General features: G+C 38.2%; 5 protein-coding genes across 13 annotated transcripts; 3 read left to right on the top strand and 2 right to left on the bottom strand.

Annotated features, from left to right (window-relative positions):
* The first annotated feature begins 35 nt into the window (after positions 1 to 35).
* Positions 36 to 4,086, top strand: LOC113166372 (patatin-like phospholipase domain-containing protein 2). Of its 2 annotated transcripts, none has more exons than XM_033326035.1 (9): positions 36 to 321; positions 1,080 to 1,312; positions 1,395 to 1,460; positions 1,666 to 1,875; positions 2,074 to 2,134; positions 2,230 to 2,421; positions 2,682 to 2,823; positions 3,054 to 3,145; positions 3,448 to 4,086. In XM_033326035.1, exons 1-9 carry the CDS (start codon positions 135 to 137, stop codon positions 3,540 to 3,542), a joined length of 1,278 nt encoding a protein of 425 aa, XP_033181926.1. In that variant the 5' UTR covers positions 36 to 134; the 3' UTR covers positions 3,543 to 4,086. The 2 variants fall into 2 exon arrangements, with proteins under 2 accessions (XP_033181926.1, XP_026222252.1); XM_026366467.1 differs by having other exon boundaries at positions 3,054 to 3,149.
* A 327-nt stretch (positions 4,087 to 4,413) lies between these two features.
* On the bottom strand, positions 4,414 to 9,321 carry tdg.1 (thymine DNA glycosylase, tandem duplicate 1). Of its 2 annotated transcripts, none has more exons than XM_026366465.1 (11): positions 9,193 to 9,321; positions 8,483 to 8,557; positions 7,631 to 7,791; positions 7,046 to 7,347; positions 6,870 to 6,939; positions 6,568 to 6,703; positions 6,360 to 6,442; positions 6,175 to 6,269; positions 5,765 to 5,936; positions 5,425 to 5,568; positions 4,414 to 4,974 (listed from the first exon to the last, which is right to left on the bottom strand). In XM_026366465.1, exons 2-11 carry the CDS (start codon positions 8,539 to 8,541, stop codon positions 4,850 to 4,852), a joined length of 1,347 nt encoding a protein of 448 aa, XP_026222250.1. In that variant the 5' UTR covers positions 8,542 to 8,557; positions 9,193 to 9,321; the 3' UTR covers positions 4,414 to 4,849. The 2 variants fall into 2 exon arrangements, with proteins under 2 accessions (XP_026222250.1, XP_026222251.1); XM_026366466.1 differs by having other exon boundaries at positions 9,197 to 9,321.
* Positions 9,322 to 10,351: 1,030 nt separating this feature from the next.
* Positions 10,352 to 15,369, bottom strand: tdg.2 (thymine DNA glycosylase, tandem duplicate 2). 6 transcript variants are annotated; one of them, XM_026366574.1, is made up of 11 exons: positions 15,286 to 15,369; positions 13,968 to 14,982; positions 13,533 to 13,861; positions 12,935 to 13,134; positions 12,674 to 12,743; positions 12,059 to 12,194; positions 11,816 to 11,898; positions 11,629 to 11,723; positions 11,365 to 11,536; positions 11,075 to 11,230; positions 10,352 to 10,725 (listed from the first exon to the last, which is right to left on the bottom strand). In XM_026366574.1, exons 2-10 carry the CDS (start codon positions 14,024 to 14,026, stop codon positions 11,124 to 11,126), a joined length of 1,251 nt encoding a protein of 416 aa, XP_026222359.1. In that variant the 5' UTR covers positions 14,027 to 14,982; positions 15,286 to 15,369; the 3' UTR covers positions 10,352 to 10,725; positions 11,075 to 11,123. The 6 variants fall into 6 exon arrangements, with proteins under 6 accessions (XP_026222359.1, XP_026222361.1, XP_026222362.1 ...); XM_026366576.1 differs by having other exon boundaries at positions 13,968 to 14,002; XM_026366577.1 differs by lacking the exon at positions 15,286 to 15,369 and having other exon boundaries at positions 13,968 to 14,002; positions 14,981 to 15,019.
* Positions 15,370 to 15,894: 525 nt separating this feature from the next.
* c6h12orf73 (chromosome 6 C12orf73 homolog) lies at positions 15,895 to 17,637 on the top strand. Of its 2 annotated transcripts, none has more exons than XM_026365821.1 (3): positions 15,895 to 16,014; positions 16,766 to 16,896; positions 17,158 to 17,637. In XM_026365821.1, the coding sequence occupies exons 2-3, from the start codon at positions 16,789 to 16,791 to the stop codon at positions 17,275 to 17,277; spliced, it is 228 nt and encodes a 75-aa protein (XP_026221606.1). In that variant the 5' UTR covers positions 15,895 to 16,014; positions 16,766 to 16,788; the 3' UTR covers positions 17,278 to 17,637. The 2 variants fall into 2 exon arrangements, with proteins under 2 accessions (XP_026221606.1, XP_026221605.1); XM_026365820.1 differs by having other exon boundaries at positions 15,905 to 16,028.
* Positions 17,638 to 17,754: 117 nt separating this feature from the next.
* si:dkey-42p14.3 (EF-hand calcium-binding domain-containing protein 10) lies at positions 17,755 to 19,339 on the top strand. Its single transcript, XM_026366610.1, has 4 exons — positions 17,755 to 17,872; positions 18,585 to 18,749; positions 18,993 to 19,083; positions 19,182 to 19,339. Exons 1-4 carry the CDS (start codon positions 17,770 to 17,772, stop codon positions 19,225 to 19,227), a joined length of 405 nt encoding a protein of 134 aa, XP_026222395.1. The 5' UTR covers positions 17,755 to 17,769; the 3' UTR covers positions 19,228 to 19,339.
* Positions 19,340 to 19,913: the final 574 nt, after the last annotated feature.

The raw sequence follows: 19,913 nt of genomic DNA, 5'->3' as shown, positions 1-19,913 counted from the left end.
GACTCTAGTAAGTTGTGCAATACTGTACCATAACCGACTGAACATGAGATAAAACTTGTTATGGGAGCCATAGACACCTGCTGAGCTGTGCAGACACAAAAGATGCAGTTTTGAGTTTCCGTTGGCCTCAGAAGATGTTTAACTGGGACGAGGAGTGGAACATCTCGTTTGCAGGCTGTGGATTCAGGAGTATTTACTACCTGGGAGCTTTGAGTTGTATCCTCGAGCGGGTTCCACGGTTGGTTCATGGAGTGTCTAAAATCGGCGGAGCTTCATCTGGTTGTCTTGTTGCTGCAGCTCTGGCTGTTGGGATTCCCATTGGTGAGTCACATTTATTGTTCATTGCAGGTTAGAGTTTATCCCCTCTGGAAGATGGATTATTTTAATTGTGCAGTTTAGCTGGAAAAGTTTAACATATGACTTAGTATCTGTCATCCTGTCAGTACGTTTCAGGTTTCCCTAGTGGGGTTGTTTTGAGCATTTCTTCATTTCTTCATTGGTGGAGTAACGTTTGACATTAGATAAAGATTAAAGAACAGATAAAATGCTTTCTGATTGTTTTATGACACTATATTACTGTAGATAACTTTGTGTCGGACATAAATATTTTCCTGTCATAATTGTTTTTGTCCATTCATTAAGCTCAGGCTGTGCTATCTCGGAACGAGTTCTGTGATTGATATTTAGAGCAAACAATGGACTTGGCAGCTTCACTGACGCACAGAATCCATGCAATAGTGAGAGCAAACTCCAGAGGTCACAACATGGAGTTCAAAACCAAAGGAAGTGAATGAGGGCAAAAACCAACCCCTCTCTCACAAACACACACACACACACATTAATACTATTACCAGCACAGCTAGAATAACAACACAGTGACAACAGCACTGTAATGTTGTTTATGTTCAGGTGTTTCGCTGATGTAGCCACAACCTGAAATCACAAATGGATAAAAGATAAAAACAAGCAAAGAGCGCTGAAAAAAGGAAAATATTATATTATATCTTATTGTAGAACCTCGTAATAATACCTAATAAAGCTGTCATTATCACAGATTTTTGCTGCGTTTTCCTTCTCAGAACAGTTCTGTGTGGATGTGTTGAACACGGCGAAAGAGGCCAGAAAACACACTCTGGGTGTTTTCCACCCGACCTTCAGTCTGCTGCAGACAGTACGCGATTCCCTTCTGGAGAAGCTTCCAGAAGACGCCCACGTTCGGGCCTCAGGAAAGCTCTGTGTGTCCCTCACCAGGCTGACCGATGGGAAAAACGTTTTGGTGTCTGAGTTTGAGAGTAGAGAAGAGCTCATTCAGGTAAAATGGCGCTTGTACTGGTTTACAGCCTTGTCATTAATACATAACCGTCACAACACAGAACACATTTGTGTCTTTACAGGTTCTGATGTGCAGCTGCTTTTTCCCTGTTTACTGTGGTTTTATTCCACCTTCTTACCGTGGAGTGGTGAGTTGATAACAGTCTCTCCCTTTTTGAAAATGCATCAGAAGGACCAAAATGTTCTTACCTTCAGAAATGTTCACATCCAACAAATTTTTACTTTAATGTAAAATAAGCGGAGGTTCAGTAACATTCAGATGTTTCTCTGCTACACGTCTAAACCCTGGGAGCTGATTTGTCCAAACATTGAGTCCTTTCTCTTTCCCCTCAGCGCTACATGGATGGAGCCCTGAGCAACAACATGCCCCTGTTCGAGCAGAGGAACACCATCACTGTGGCGCCGTTCTCAGGCGAGAGCGACATCTGCCCCAGAGAGGGTACATTCAACTTTTTTGAGGCACACTACGGCAACGTTAGCATTCAGGTCAACACTGGCAATGTACATCGTGTCTGTACGTCCTTCCTACCTACCAAACCTGAGGTGTGTCCCTGTCCAGAGCTCCTGGACTTTAAAGCTCTGGGGTTTAAACCTGGCCTTTAAATGAGAGCTTTGACAGCAGAGAGAGAGAAACAAATGAATGTATTTAGTGTATTCAGTACAAATGATGCTTAAGCGTCTATCTGCACTGTAAAAGAAGAGCAAATAAATCTTAATGACTTCCACTTTGGTACTCAACAGACGCTGGCTGAGATCTGCCACAACGGCTACATGGATGCTCTTCGTTTCTTGAAGGACAGAGGTGAGCTCTCCCACTTTCATCCTCCTCACAGCTGAGCCACAGCTGATTTTGTGCAGTAACAACCAAAACATATAATTAGTAACTCCCTGTCATAGATTTGCTCGGAGCACTGGGTCCCCCGACCAGTTTGATGGAGGAGATGGACACAGTCAATCCCACTTGTTGTGAACTGGCTCTAGTGGAAGACTCCAAGAAGACACTGCTAAATGGACTGAATCCTCCACAACAAGAACAGCACTGGCTGGACCACAGAGTCATAGAGAACCTCCCAGTTGGCTTAAAAAAAGGTAAGGAGGACTCCGCTGACAGTTTATTATTGGTTCAGGTTTGTGTGTATTGGATGTACTTCACTGAGGTTGAGGCATGTTGTCAGTGTAGAGATGAATTCTTCCCTATCTGTGATAAAACACTGTAAAGTCAAACTGTACTCACAGTCTCGGTTATTTCTGTTTCACAACACATTAAATATATATACAGATATGTTGTTAGAATAACACTGTGTGTGTGTGTGTGTGTGTGTGTGTGTGTGTGTGTGTGTGTGTGTTAGTCCTGTGTGACGCTTGCAGGGACACTCATGATGGTGTCAGTCGGTGGTCTCGATTCACAGAGTTCCTTCTAGTCAACGTTGTTTTGTATCCGCTGTCCATCCTCTCGCTGCCAGTCAAGCTGATGTTCCTACTCATCAGGAGGTGAGTCAGGTGCTTTCACTGGTCAAAGTTATTCATTTGGTTAATTAAGTTTAAGAAGCACTTTATTTTCTGCTCTTGAACATGGACTAAGATATCGTATGTGCTTTACTTCTGAACGTGACCAGTGTCTCTGGCCATTCACAGCATCTTTAACATCATAAATCAAAACTGATGTGATTTTTTTCTTACTCTAAATGTTTTAATCTATTTTGTTTTTCATGTTGTGACAGTGTGATGCAGTCGGGATGCACGGTAATTTGCAGGCTGATGTCCACTACAAGTTTCTGCAGGCAGATGAAGAGCAGTGGAAGCAACGGTCCCAGTAGGTGTGTGCACATGTGCAGAAATATGCCGATTTAGTCAAATGGAGATCATCCGGAGAGGTTTAGTTGTGCTTAATGGTAGTAGTGCAGATGAGGCACAAGGGCAAGTGCCTGCACAAGAAGTTGGAGAGGTGGGTAGGGTCTAATTATTCTGATGTTGTTGAGTAAATCTGCATCTAACTGTAAGTTATTCATACATTACACCTCCCTCAACCACTTTAACTAATGTGCTGCTGCACGGCAGTATTTTTTTGTGTGTGTGTGTTCTGATATTTGGCTTCGTTTCTGTGTCTTCATCTAGTGTGGCCCCAGACCGGAGCAGTAGCAACAGCAGCACGTACTCTAAGTCAGAACTCAATGACCAGACAGGAGGAGACAAAAACATCAAAACTCTGATGTCAGCAATCAGCCTGAAGTCCTGACAGAACTCTTTACCTGAACCTGAACCTCTACCTCTGAACATCAAACACATCTGCACGTGGCAGGTGACAAGTGAACGGACACATCATCCACCATAAACCCGTCATAAAAAGGATTGTGAAAACCTTCTTATGACTTAAATGGAAAATATGCTGGGCCTAATTTTGTGTAAAAGAAGAAATACTTGATAATTTGGATTTGTTTTTTTTTTTTAATGTAGATGGGAGATCAAAATCGTACCCACAATAACTTCGGTTAAATTTGGTTTATTTTAACATTAATCAGAACAACAGATCACCATTCTCTGTCTTACTTTAAGACCTTGAAAAAGAATTCTAGACCAAATGTAATATTTAAACTAATATTTCCCCTAGTTTGTATAAAACTTTCTCCAAAAAAACAAGTACAGTATAACATGAATGTGCATCACTACAGTGTTAAGTTTCTTAGGATGATGTGAGTAGCATATTTAGTGTATGTACTGTATGATATACATAAAAGTCTGTTATTTAAGACTTGATTAGATTGTGCAGCTGTGTTTGTTGTGTCGTCTGTACATAAAAAACAAACTAATCATTTAGAAAAAGCATCATCAGGACATTTTAATTGACAAATGCTTCATAAAATTCCATGTGAATGACATTTTCATAAACATACAAACATAATTCTAAAAATCCTAGAACAAAAAATAATAAGGATTAAAATAAACCCAGTTTGAGTTTTGTAACATTATGTTGAAAGGCTTGTCAGAAATCCCCTCTGTGGAACATCTAACATCTGCCATTAGTCTGTTTCACCGAGCGATCACTTTGCATTGTGGTGGGTTCATAGCACCATAAATGTAAAAACATTAATGCTACCTAAATCCTCAGTTCACACAGTAGATTGTGTGGACTGATCAGTCAAGCTTATAAAATAATGATCTGGAATTTTATGTACAGTCAAAACAGTACATATGAATGTTTTCACCTACTGCATTGCAGTGCAGTGTACAGTATAAAGGCAAATCAAATGTTTAAATACACAACCTTCTCCAATGACAGTCAGCATCATTGTCAAGTCCCTGATTTCACATATTTAAAAAGACTGCCATGAAGATGATCTTACAGTACATGTATACAAGATCGCAAACAAAATTAAAAAGTGCAGAAAGAATAATCTGCAAAATTTCTATGTCTGTAAATTTCACTCGGACACTAATATAAATGAAGTCAATCTAAAACCTTACAAAATAAGCAAAGGGCTCCGCAGGTCAATGCAGGGTCACTGACGCCTTTTTTTCCTCATACGCTGAAGTCTTTTGGTTCACCAGTGATATCTGGGATCTGATCTGCAAAGGACTGCGTCATCCACGGCCTGTCCGGCAGCTGCCCCTCCACGGTTTGTGATGTGGTTGCCTCCTGTGCTCCTGAGGACAGAAAACAAACATGTTGAAGCACTGTGCTAATGACATAATGATCTAAAAGTACTGATGTCTACAGCAGTTTGATTCAATGGGTGTTTTTAGATGAAACTCCTGTTGTGATCATATTTATAGTTGGATATTAACAACAACAAAGTTCTAAAATGTGAATTCAACATATGTAGAAGAAATCACGAAAACGAAATCTCTCTCTCTGCACCCTCCTAAAACTATTCCCAACAGTCACTGAAACGACTGTTGTCAGTCTATAACTGGACCTCTACTTCTGGATGAACCTACTCTAACTCAGGTTAGCTCTGCTCATTCAATCTTTGTGTGTTTTAGAAAGAAGTCAGCATTTCACACAGACATTTCATTCGGGAAAAGGAAAATTAACTTTGTTTTATGTCCCAAAAAAAAGAAAATTTACAATGTGCTGCATCAGTGTGTTGTTACCTGTGTTTCCTGCAGATGCAAATGTACAGTGACCATTGACTTGGCCTTGAGCCTGGTCCCCCTCAGGTACATATGCTCCTCCATAGGCATCTTCATAACCTGGATCATACTGCTCCTCCTTTATTGCTAGCCTCTTAGCGTCCTCTGTTGGTATAAAAAAGGAAGAATAAATGACAAAGATGTTGTGCTTTGGATCCACAAACCAAACTAATGGAGGAATTTCAATATCAGGATGAGTGGGAAAAAAAAATCTAATCAGGGCTGATAAATAGTATCTTTAAATAGAGATGGTATAACTAAGCTAAACAACGTATTTCCAGTCATTCATGGCTGTGCTTACCCTTAGCCAGCTGCAGGTCAAATGTGTAGTTGACCTCCTGGATCTCTGTGCTTTTTTGGATGCCATTCAGCTGATCTCTGAGCTCCCTCAGTTTGATGTAGAAGTGAACTTTGTCCTGAGCACGAGGGAACTGAGCACAACGAGCGCTGGAGGAAGGCATCAGATACAGAGCCTGCGTAGATTAAATGATGCTCAGATCAGTTCTTTAAAGGTTTAGATTTATGGTCCAATGAACTGCTGTGGTTTTACATTTGACTGTTAAGTAAAACAAATTGCCAAAATTTCTTTCTGTAACTAAGACTGAAATTTAAGCTTGTAACCGTAAACTATTTTTTAAGCCATTTTGGTGATCAGATAAATCCATGATTGAGAGGCTCCTTGAAAAAACTGCAAAGCATTCGAAAGCTCACCACGTCACAGTCTGGGATCTTGTGTGGCTGCAACCCGAATTCCAGACTCTTTGGTTTCTTACCAAACAACTCTCTGCAGAACATTTCGTAGATACCTGAAGGGAAGCAAATGAGAAAGCTTTAGCTTGATTCACTTGACCAAATCATTAGTTGTTGCTGTTGCTCTGTGGTAGAGGAGTCCTTACATTTTCCATTAAAAACAGCAATAAGTGGCTTGAATTTCTTCAACTTTTCTACAAGAATTTTTCCTCCTTCACGTAACTCTTTACTGTTGAGACAAAAAGAAAGAAAATGGTTAAACACTCTTATCTCAAACTAAAGGGAATCTCACCTATTGCACTCAGTCATTATGGCTCATGTCAGCTAATCCAACTCCCAAGTCTTCAGGCGTACCTTGTGAGGTCTTTGCTCCCTGGTGTCGCCCTGGCCACCATGTTGGTGAAGCCCATTTTGTACTTGACAGGCAGGGTGGTGTCATGCATATGGTTGAGCTGCTCCTCAGTAAATCCAGACAAAAACAGGCACTTCCCTGAAATAAAAAAAGTCACACAGTTACTTTTCTCTTTAGACAAAACCAGATATTTTAAAATGTTAATGTGGTCAAAGATAAATAAACTCTAATAAATGAAATAGCCGCTTATTGTACGATGAATCACATCGTCATCAGTCATTTAAAACCTGATACCAAGACTTACAAAAGTGATTTCCAGGTCCTGGAAACCATCGTCCAATGTAAGCAGCCATTAGACCTGGATTGATACCGATCTGAAATCAGACAGAAGAGGTTTTTAAGGTTGTTGAATCTCAAATTTCTTCCAAACAGCAACACTTGGTTCTTGGTTCACTGTAAAATGAATGGAAAGGACCTCACAATGACATAATCAAGGTTGTAGTCCAGCAGGTCTGGCAGTGTTTTTTTCATGACTTCCTCTTCTGACATTCCTTTGAAGCGGTCCACTTTCCTCTTAACCTTCTTGAAGCTCTCATCAATCTTCTCCTGCTTACCATCTACTGGAGCCTCAGCGGCCTTCTTGGGCTTAGGGCCGGGTTTGGCTTTAGGTGCATTTGGGTCCTTCGGTGGCTTTGGTGGCTTTGGTGCCTTGGGGACTTTTGGTGGCTTTGGTGGCTTGGGTTCCTTGGGTTGAGCTTGTCTACCTCTTTTTTTGGCTGGGGCTACAACAAGGGGTAGAAAAGTAGCTATCAAAAAGAAGACTCATGCAAACTGAATCACTTGTTGAAAAGCTGTGTTAATAGTTAAATATCTATATCTTACGGTGCCTTAATAACACATGAAACTGACGGGGAGTCATGGGGAACTCATAAGACAATAATCATGTTATTATGCAACATTTAATTAAGTTTTATTTTATAGTTTGTTATTTTTAAGGAATTTTGGACCAGACCCACAATCAACTATCATTTACATCAAAGATGCAAAAATACACAAAAATAGTACGTTTTGTCAGGTTGGCAGGTTCCTGCTGATCCATCATGGGTTCTGGATCACCCATGTGTGCCATGGCTGCCTCTCCCGTCTGGCTGTCTGCGTAGTGAAACTGTGGATGGAAACCTGAATATTGGGCTTGGAGAGCGTGAAACTGCTGTGTAGACTGAACCCTGTGGACGAATAAAACAAAAAACAGGGGAGGTTTTAATACAGCAACAGCTGCTGGTTTACAGCAGAGCCCAACCACTCCTTTATGTAATGTGAGCTTGATTATTTAACCATTTTCTGTACTTGATTAACTAGTACATAATTTGGTAAGAAAAATCAACAAACTTACTTTCTCTGTTTATTACTGTATTACTATGGAAGCCCCTAAGAGACAATAAGGTTGTTTTTGATTGATGGATTATGTATAAGTTTAATTGAAAGTGTTTTTGAGAGGTGATTGTACAGATTCATTTTGACAGACAGCTAAGACAGAGCATTGTACCCATAACAAATGCAGGATGCATTGCAGGTCTCTTTTTCCTCTGTATTATCAGTTCAGAAAATATGGAATAAGAATTGCTTGCAATTTGTATTCACACCATAACGAAAAGCCATATTTTTGTGTACAGCTGGAGGTTAATGAAAGCTTCACATCATTAAGAGAAATGAACAGAGCTTAAACACAGTTATGTCATTCAGGTATAAAACAATACATATATGGTAAATTAGACAAACAATGGTGAAATAAAAGTCAAAATGAGCAATGGGTTGCACTTGCTTTCATTTTAATTTCCATCACACTGTGCCAATTAGAGGTCTGTTGATAAAATCTCACTCCTATTTGAACACGTTGTGGTGAGAAATAAGACTCACCACTGTTGAAGATACTCCGGGGAGACAACAGGCAGTGATCCATTCATCTTTTCTTCCATCTTTTGGGTGGTTTGACTTTATTAAATAAATCAATATGCATGTTGAGTAAATATAACTATGTAAAGTACATGTAGTTTAACATATTAAGAGTCTGGCAGTGTATGAAACTGAATGCATGTGCCAGGGGATAGTGGACAAACTGTGTAGTTAGCAACAAAAGATAAACCACAACATAAACAATACCAACAGAGGATAACTTATATGGCGATGACATATTGAAACAAAATGAAAACACTCCTATGAAGGGTATAATATAATGAAAAGTACAACAGTAGATGATATGAACCCCAAATTCTGACTTCACATCTTCACCAGCTAGCATGATTCTCCCTCCACAGCTATGCTAAGTAACAAGCTAAACCGAATCAAAACCTGGTCTCACTCTGTCATTCTGGAGTTTACTGCTAGTTGGTGTAGGTAAGAGCTTATACTTGTCTCATCTCAAGTATATATGTGTCGTATTCCGTGTAAAAATATAAATGGTATTGTTAGAAGCCATTCAGTAACAGTACCACAAGTTAGCACAGCTAATGTTAGCCAACAGCTAGCTGGTCAGCTAACCTAGCATGGATGAATGGTTTCGCTGCCACTCAAGATTCCTCGCACAGAAATTATACACTATTTACAAGTATTTATAAACGTAAACGTACCTACTGTGGGTAAGGTTTGAAACTGTTCCCTGTGTGCTGATAACAATTAATTTACCATCTATCCCGCTCTGGTATTCATAACATTAGAAGAACAACAGAGGCAACAAAGACGTGACAGTCCTGCCGGTCAACTTTGACACCGGAAGGTCTCAAGTCCAAGACGTAGGGGTGTGTGAAGAAAAATATATTTAACTAAAATCAACGAAACGGCCGTAATGGCGACATTATTTGCTATTCTATCCTTATCATTAAATTCATCTCACAAGTATGTATTAATTTAGTGTTTTTAATATGAAGTGCGAAATTAAATCGACATCAAACAAAACCGTGTTCCCTATTTTAGCATTGGTATGAGCCGCTCGACATTTAAACCCTGAGAGGTTACTTCCTATTGGACGGGGGGTGTTTAAAGGTAATGTTTGCAGCTCGGTCCAATGTTTCAGCCTTTAACTTTACAGAAAGAGCCTCGTCTAATATTTTCTCAATACTTCCCAATAATTGTTACTACAACTCCTGCAGGGTTAAAGGACACTTTGTGTACGTTTCTACACTGACCTAATTAATCTAAAACACAGTTGCAGTCACAACAGTGTTGTGGCATCTTTAGGTTCATGTGTTTCATGTGGTTCAGCCTTGTTATAAATAGGAGATTGTGTAAAATATTTAAATACAACCTGTCCAGACTTAATCAATGCTTGTGTTCTTTTATCAGCACAAACTATGAATAGTGGATATTTAATTTTCCTGTTGGCTTCCCACTCCACGATATTTATAATTTAAGGTCTATTGATTGTGTCGTATTCCTCAGCTACTACATATAAAATGAAATGATAGTCATGTATAGGTATTTTTTAGGCTTGGACCCAGAAAGCCATAACATAATCAAAAAGGAATAAATTAATTATAGATATTTGTGTTCTGCATTCAAAATGATTGCAATCATTCCAATATTAACAGGCTATACATCAGCATTCTGCATTGCCTGCTGTGAAACAAAGCACGTAAATATTCAAAATAACCAATTAATAAAAATCTGATTAGTGACTTGATAAAGAATAAATTATTCTTTCTGATGGCTTGTATGTGTGTTTGCTTAAAATTTACATTATACAGTACATTACAGCTTCAAATGAATCATTCAAACAATGACTGTGGCAGCTTTGTAAGAGATTTAATAATTCTGTAATCACAGCTTAGAAATTCCCGACTACAATTAACCATTTATACAGTGATAAATCATAAAATGTCATTCTTTAAAAATACAAAAATAAATCACTGGACACACATACCATACAAAATGCAATAAATAGTGATTTAAAAAGCACCAAAAACATGCAGTCTGTTTAGGAGTTGAAAATGTGGGCACTTTCTGTGTCGAGCATCACACTGTGATGCTTCTGAAACAGTGTGACTCCTCTTCTCGAGTCATCAGAGCGTTTTTTTATCCCTTGCTACTAGTGCAGCTGATTTCTCATATCTCCAGCTGAAGTGGTCCCGTGTCATGTTGTCTGCAAAATGGCCTGAAATGAATTTCTGTAAGAGACAACAACAGATGACACTAAGTCATCAACCAAATCATTTGTAACTGCCAAGGAAATTATTAACAAACCACTGCAAACATATTTTAAAGTACCATACATACAGTACAATACATTCTGTTTAAATTTTGTATGTAATTTACTGCAAACTGTGTCAAAATTATTTTATTTTCTGGATGGTTCAGGTCATTGATTCAGCTCATGTCAGGGTTAAATTAAATTAGCTTTATTAGCTATGTATGTTCTCTTACAATGAATTTGCTTTCTACAGCCAGAGTGGCACAAAGTAACTCAGTCCAGTCATGTACTTTATTTTTTTTTACACTTGTAGCAGCTGCACTTACTGTGTGCTACAGCAGAGCGACCTGTTTCTCTTCTACTCTCCTCCGTCTCTTAGTTAGAGAAGCCACTGCTTTGCCTCATGTCGCCATGTAGACCGCTACAGCTTTCATACTCTGGATCCAACTGTTCTTCTTTGATTGCAATCCTTTTGGCATCCTCTGCAAGATAAAACCATCAGGAAGGTTTTTTAGTTAAAATAAAAATATGTCTGCCAACACAACCCAGGTGTATTTATGTTCCTAAAAAATCCCAACAAACAGGTACAGTATACTGCACAGTATCGAGTGTTTACCTTTAGCAAGCTGCAGATCGAAGGAGTACTCCGTCTCTACCACCTCCCGGCTGGGTGTCATTCCCTTCAGCTGGTCCCGCAGTTCCTTCAGCTTGATGTAGAAATGTACCTTATCTTGTGCACGAGGAAACTGGGCACAGCGAGGGCTTGATGAGGGCATTAAGTAGCACACCTAGATAAAAGGAAAGATGCTGTGAGGACTGTTGTTTATACGGTTGAGTAGACACTATACCGAAGAGCGATCCTGTTACTGTTTCCACATACTGTCTCAGTTTCTGGGATTTTGTAGGGCTGTAGGCCAAACTCCAGATTCTTTGCCTTTACACCAAAGGTTTCTTTGCAGAAGATTTCATAAATACCTGCCACAATACAAAAATGATGTGACTACGCATCTACAAGCTTCCAACAGAAATTACATAGTAAAATAGTTTGAGTGCTTTAACATTATTACCTTTTCCATTGAAAGCTGCTATTAACGGTTTGTATTTCTGCAGCTTTTCAAGTAGCTGTCGACCTCCTTCACGAATCTCCTTACTGCGACAACAAATTGTTTTATTTAAAAAAATAAAATCAACACCAGAGAAGTCAATTTAGTCTTAAGTCCATTGTCCTCACTCATGAACTAATGCATTCATGTAAATACTTATGGTAAAACTGCATCACTATAAACATATATAAATGTGTTCGTAATTACCTTGAGAGGTCCTTACTACCAGGTGTGGTTCTCTCCACCATATTGGTGAAGCCAATGCTGTATATCTCCGGCAGGCTCTGATCATGCGTGTAGTTGAGCTGCTCGTCAGTGAGACCAGAAAGAAACAGACATTTCCCTGAATAAAAAAAAAACATTTGAAGATATAACTGGATATTAGTTTTCTTAACCAGTTTAGAGAATGTTCAATATATTGTAGCTGCACTGAATATAAAGGACAGTACACACTCTACTGGACAATATGTAGGTTTGCACACTGAACATTAGGCTAAGCAGTAACATCTTTTCACTGTACAACGGTACACTCTGCTGATACTGGACCTGATGGACCTGATTCTATGCATTCTGTTCCTGCTTCTTCCTGTAAATCACAGACGCTGCATCGCTGCAGTGTGAATTATTCAAACCCAAGACACTAATGTTATGGCTGCACCCAGACTGAAGGTTACACAGTTCATTTAGATAATTTCATTATATTTGAAACTCTAGAAGCTTCAGGATCTGATCTGAGCTGCGTAATGTGTTTGTAATGATGATGATACAACAGGGTAGGGACAGATCAGTGTGAATACAGGCACGTTTTAAATTTCAACATACAGAAATGGTTTCCTGGGTTTGGGTAATGGTGTCCTTTGTAGGCAGACAATAGTCCTGGATTAATCCCAATCTGAGGAGAAACATAAAGGGGTTACCATGACAACAGGCCTAAAGACCACAGTTTTATGTGGTTTTTATGTGAGTGATTTCTTACGACATAGATTCTGTGTGTAAAACACGTTTGCGTGTGTCATTCTTACAAAGACAAACAACTAATCAATCAAATAAATTTTCTTAATAGGGTCACAGTAAACAACTCACGATCAAAATGTCAAGATTGTAGGTAATAACATCCGGAAGGGTTCTGGCCATAACTTCAGCCACTGACATCCCGTTGAAGCGGTTAAGAATCCTCTTGGCTTTCTTAGCAGCCTCTGCCTCATCCTCTTCCTCCTGCGTCTCGCCCTCCTCTGCCGGTTGTTTAGGAGGTCGGCCTCTTTTCTTCTTTACCGGCATCACAGCTACGACAGACACATGGGGGTATGACAAGAAAAGACAATCACACGCGGTGGTGAATTCACAAGCAAAGTCACAAAGACTCACAGAATATACATAATAACAATGTTCTTATAGAGCAACTACTTGGCTACAGAAGCTTTTTAGAACAAGCTGTTAAGAGAATTGTTGTTCATAAACCCAGGCTAACAGCTAACACTATACAATATTTATTTTAGAGAGTAATTATTGGCTATATTTTCATTTGCAGGTGAGTTATCCTTTCAAACTGTAAGATTAAGTCCACACATAATAACCAAATATCTATTTGCCAAGCCCTATATTGTAATTACAGTAAAATATGATATATATCTGTAATGTAATCTCCTTTTTCATAGAACAAGTACTATGATGATTTGAATACCTTGAGGTGGACCTGCAGGCTGAGGTTGGTGCTGAAAGTTCAGCTCCGGCTGCTGTACTGTATGTTGATGCTGTGGGTGATGCAGGGCTGCAGGATGCTGCTGCTGCTGCTGCTGCTGGTCCCTGATATTCTGGTGGTAGGTCAGCTCATGATAGTTATTAGGGGCTATAGGGTAGTTCTGGTTAAAAGATTCCTGATACGGAGGCGGGTCCCGGTGGACAGAAAGTTCAGCCATGACAGGCTCATCTCTGGGACTCTCTGAGTAATGACCCATGTTGTGATATGGCATCACATATTGGGCCTCGGGGTGCTGCTGGCTGGACTGGTACCTACAAAAGTGGGGAGGAGGAAGAAGGAGGTTAAAGAGAGAAAGATGAGTGTGAAAAAGGCACAGGCAGCATTAGAAGTGGGTGATGTACAAGACAAAATACTTACAAACACACATGCACTGATGTATTCCAGCTTGTATTCTGCATTACATCCATTGCACCCATTAGAACATGACTCAATTAAACACTTGACTTGTTACACTGACAAATACGTCTGTAAACACTGAAACTATTGTTCACTTTGGTAAAGAAATAGTCAAGAATGGAATGAAGATATACAAACAATCAATAGGACTTGCAAAAACATTGTGCTGTGATTGATATGAAGTCAAATACAAGTCAAACATGTGAAGAGTTTATTTTAAGGCTGCATCCATTCAACAGTTGGCACAACACAGAGTGGCTGTATTTATGTCTGTAGCAAGTGATGGTGTAAAAACCTATGGATAACATGTCAAATTATTATTTAGAGTCCTTTTAAATCTGTTATAAGACACTTATTAGCTACAGCTATAACTACTGATATTATTACTTAACCTGCTGTATATAGGGATTAATTAATTAAACAGCAGCTGTTGTTTCTTTGCATTGCCTTTGCATTTGTTCAAGGAAGAGTCCAAAATCCAAAGATTTTTAATTGTCTATCAGATATAATAAAGAAGATTTGTGGATTTCCACATTTGAGAAGCTTGAAACAGCCAATGTTTGTTATTTTCACCTGAAAAAATACTGAAACCACTGACAGATTATCAAAGTAATTTTGCCATGAGCTTTGTTTCTAACTAACTCATCAACTATCTGTTGCAGCCCTAGCACTCATGGTGCAATATCACATTGTAAAACTAAGTGGCACTGATTGAATTGTATGTTATAATCCAGCATCACTGACAATAACATTTCCTCCTTCTTTGTTGAGACATTCTGTAACAAGTTGACAGGTTATCCCCAATAATTACACTATAATTTGCTGCAAACCTAAATATAGACTAAAAGAATATGTATATGGTGTCGTGTCTTAATGAGATTTACTATTTTTCCCATCTCATGCATGGAAATGAAGAGTCTGAGTAGATAACATGAGTAGTTTCCAGGATCCTGCCAGCTGCAACACCAACTCACCACTGCTGAAAGTAATCCGTAGGAACCGTCAGTGATGTGTACTGGTTTTCCTCCATCTTAACTGTTGACTTATTTTAAATAAATTAACATTCATTCTGCTGCTAAATGCATTAACACAGATTGGAAATATGAGCTGTGTAAAGACTGAAACACGTTACAGTTTACTGCTGCCACAAAGAAGACGCTGACACAGGAAGGGGGAAGCTTTAAATATCAGTAACGTTACCGTAACACAAAATTATCTTGAAGCAGTAAATGAGTTTTATGTTAACGGAACTAAAAAGCACAGAAGCAAACGAACATACCTGTCGTGCATTTCGTTCTTTCGTTTAATAAAGAGACTGGGGGCTGGGAATCGTCCCAAAACAAAGACCATTTAAACGCTCAACATTTCCTTCTTCTCACAAGGAGCGACCGCCACCTGTAGGCCAGGAGGTGTACTGCACCCACATTAACCTGAATTTATATGTAATATATTAGCGCTACTACACAGCTAGATCATTACAAGCAACACTATAGAAATATTAATTACAATTATATCGGCGGTGTATTAATAATTAATTCAATTATCACGAGATGTACCCGTTTTGGTGCAGTTACCGCTAGGTGGTGGTATATTTCATTTGTCTGAAAGCATCAGCATCAATTTATACCGTAGAAGAACGCTGCAGCCAAAGACGGTATATTGACTTAACACATCACTCCAAAGTAAAAACAGTACCGCTTCAAAATACACACAAGTGCTAGTGAGATTACTTAAAATACAACCATTATTTGACTTTTTATTATCTCAGCCCGCTCAACAAAAGCAACTAAAAACACCCCAACCAAAATTAAATGACTAAAAAGTAAAATCACAAAACGAATTTATTTCACTGGTGACAATGAATGTTTGTGGTATTCCAAATTAGAGACAGAGTGAGAGCTCGCGGCACTATTACATGATCTCTGTGTTAGCTAAACAGCATGACCTGCTTGTGTGTCTCAATGACAGACTCTTGGATTTAACATGGTAAAATCAGCATTACGAGACGGTAAAGTAAATATAGTAAGTTCTTAATCGTGTATTATGATTTCCGTTTATGTCTGTTTACAATCTTTTAACCATGATGAAAGTTATAGCCGAGTTAGCAAACATTGTAAGCAAGCTAGCAAGCAAGCTCCCACTTGGAGTGAACATATGGAGGTTAGCAGAGAAACAGCACATGTATGATGTGTGCACAGGCATTTAATAAATATATAGCATCAAAGAAGTGAATTTTACCCTGCTGGAAAATCATAATTTGTATTTTTAAGTTATGGTACCTGAATGGACAGGATCCCAGCACTCAGTGTGGTTGAGCTCTAGTGAGGAAGAAGAAAATCTTTGACGAGTGTAGTCTGATGTGTTTCACAGAGACATGGCTGCATGTTAATATAGACTGTTTTGCACCGTGTACTGGGACAGGAGGCGCAGACTTTAATCATGCCAATTTCAATAAGACTTTATCTACATTTACTTAGCTTGTGAGGGGGGAGAGGACACTGGACCTAATGTATGCTGATCTTAAAGATGCCTACAGCTCCACTGCCCTCCCCCCTTTGGGGAAGTCGGATCTAAAACTAGTACATATCCTTCCTCAGTACACACCTTTGCTTCAGAAGCAGCCTGCCACCATTAAAACCATATGGGAGTTTACTTGGACAACAAACTGGATTGGACAAAGAAGTCATCAGCATTGTACAAAAAGGCTCAGATTAGGTGCTTATTTCTTTTGTTTACTAATTTCATCCCCTCTTTTTCAGGTTGAGTTCATTAATTAGTGAAGATGCCGGCTGGTGTGTCATGGTCTCGCTACCTGAGGATGTTAGGAGCCAGCATGTTTGCCATGTTCGCAGGAGCCCAGGTTGTCCACCAGTACTACTTACCTGATCTTGTGAGTAAGGTTTCTGTAAATGAAATTATTAAAAAGTATCAGCAAAGTCTGCAGTTATTATGATGAGGTTTTGAAAGTTCATGCACATAATATACTGTTTGTTCTTGTGTAGCTAAAGTATTCATCAGATGCTTAGGTTTATAAAACTGCAATACTGGAGAGGTTGTCCTAACACTGTGCATATATATTGTACAACAGCACCCAAACAAATGTGCCCACTGTTTCAGAAGCTCTTTACAGTTTCAGTTTCTGTTTTTACAGAGTATTCCAGAGATCCCACCAAAGCCCGGAGAGCTTCACACTGAACTACAAGGTTATAAATTAAGAAAAGAAGCTTCTGCTGCATTGCAGCAACTTAAAGCAGAAGAAAAAATGGACTGAAGGGCGATTATGCTATACATCCTGTGAGAGGGACACTCAGTCAAGCAGGCGATGTCCGATTTTTGCCAAAAGGCTGAAACGTGCATGGAAGTTTTTTACTTTCACAAACATCTGTGTTTTCCTCTAATGGAATAAACAAGAGTGGAATAAATTGCTATACTGCTGGTGTATTGCCAGGGGGATAAGGATCTGACAATCCAAGTTTTCTCCACCTGTTCTTATTACAGCTGTTCATCCTTTTTATGTGCTTTTTTAGAAGAGGATGTAAAAAAGTAAGACCATGCTTAATAAACTAATAGTAACTGTGTTAATGTGAAGAAGAAAAAAATGTATTTTAAATAAAAAATATATCAAACTAAATTGTTCACTCTGTTTTGTGGTAAATGAGATAAAGTGTAAATTATTTTTGTGCAGTTTATAAAAAGTGAATTAAAAATACGTCACAGGTATAAACGATCACCGTATCATAGCAACAAGTGTAAACAAACGAAGATGGCGACGCAGAGAGAACAAGAAGCAGCTGATTATCTGAAGAAACACAGAATTAACGAGCTCATGGACAATCTGATCAGCATGCTCTTCTTTTACAGACCTGGTTCGACTTTGTTTTGTTTATCATTAATTAGCACGATGTCTGAAAAACATGCTGGGGCAATAAAAGCTACCTTGATCTAGGAATCAAGCTCAAATCATCAGTTAACGTTAGCTAACAGCTAGCTAGCAGATAACTTTTACAAAATAACCACAAGAGGATCTGCTTATGTTTTCAGTCACAAATCATACGTTAATTAAATGTGTCATTGCTAAATTAGGAGCACATCTCTATGATTCTGGTGTTTGAGGAAATTCGATGAAAAGGGTGGAAAAGGGTTAGCTTAATATAATATAACGTTAGGTTAATAAACATATAGCCTAGCTTCTTACTTATTACATATTAAGATTACAAGGTTATATTTTCTTTAATCCGTTTAAACAGGTGCTGATTCAACTACATGATGATTTTTGTAAATTTTCTAAATTGCAGAAAAAAACAACTCATTGTAATCTTCATCATGGTAGGATTTATTGCAGGACTGTTGTATTAGAGTGCATAAACTGGCCACTGAGTGCTGTAAGATGAGGCAGAAGTAAACAGCTTAATATTAATTTTCTAAAGGTTACAATTACTTTGTGTTTTTATGTGATGTTTGTGAATATGTGAGACTAAGTTTTCATATATCAGTATCCCCATGCAGGCACATGTAGAAATGGGAGCTCTGGGGGCTTTTTTTTAAAGATATGTGACTGTGATTTATTCTTTCATTAAGATAATCCCAGAGAGTTTCTTATTGAGAAGCTAGAAGAGCTGAAGATTTCTCGGCAGGGTGGCGTGAAAGGGCCAAATCTGTTCAACAACTCTAATCTGGATGCAGTCTTCAGAATACTGGACCCTGCTAATCAAAGATATATCACATTTGCCCAATACAAGCAAGGTGAGCTCAAGATGTACTCAGAGAGACTGACATTACACAAAATCTATGTGACATACGATACACTGTATGACACTACACACACTCTAAGTAAAATACATTATATGTATTTCTACTACCATAAACCCATAATCAATTTTTGTTTTAGAGCCAATACTTAACATATTTCACAGAAATGTTAATTTCAGTATAACCACACTTTGAACTAAAAACAAAAAAACAATGTATAATAATGTTTCCCTACAGCACTGACCACACTAGGCATAAAGGACATCAATGAATGTCCTGAAGGTGTAAATGAAGACAGAATATCACAAGAGACATTCAAGACAGAGGCGTAAGAGCATCTTATCAGATTGAAACAGCATGACAACATTTAGCAGTATTTTAAACTTCACTTTATTGTTGAATATTTGTCTCATTTTGTCATTTCAGCATGCGTGGCCTGCAGAGATACTCAGCAGCATATAAACAAGCCTGAAATCTTGTTTGATGTCTTTCTGCCATTCAGCTGATCATTATTTCCATGTTGTCTATATAAATTCAGTTTGTGTCATTGAGGTTTGGCTTTAGATTGAGTTGTTTTGTAAAATGAGCACATTTTAAATGTTTTTTGCAATTAAAATGCAAATGTTGAATATGATATAGAGTGTGTTAATAATTAATTTAATTAGCAGAAAAACATCTGACAATATCTGTTGAATGCACACAATCTAAAGAAGCACCATAAATATTAATATGAGTCTGCATTCAGTCACAAATTAAAGTAGTCAAATAAAAAAAACTTCAACATTATTAATATTATTTAATAGACATTTCAAACACTGAAATTAATAAGTATTTGTATTTTACATTAAAAATCATTGTTATTTATCATATTTGACACTGAATTTGTGAATTAACTGATTACCTATTTCAGCTCTAATCTAGGCTTTTGTTTACTGGTACTGATAGTGTACTGACAAGTATAGCAAAGAATTGTGTTTTAAAACTTTTTATATGTCTGTATATGCGTATGTAATATCTTATATTTTAAAATAGATAGTAGCTATAAAAGTCAAATAAATGTCAATCACTTTGAAATGTAGAAGTATTAGGTGTCATAGAATGTAAGTATAGTCTATCGAAATAAAATTATAAGTAATCAAATTTGCAGCCTAATTAACT

Source organism: Anabas testudineus, chromosome 6 (assembly GCF_900324465.2).
Source record: "Anabas testudineus chromosome 6, fAnaTes1.2, whole genome shotgun sequence".
In the NCBI taxonomy this organism is placed as follows: domain Eukaryota; kingdom Metazoa; phylum Chordata; class Actinopteri; order Anabantiformes; family Anabantidae; genus Anabas; species Anabas testudineus.
Note: the sequence above shows the minus strand (reverse complement) of the source record. Positions and strands in the feature narration are given on the sequence as shown.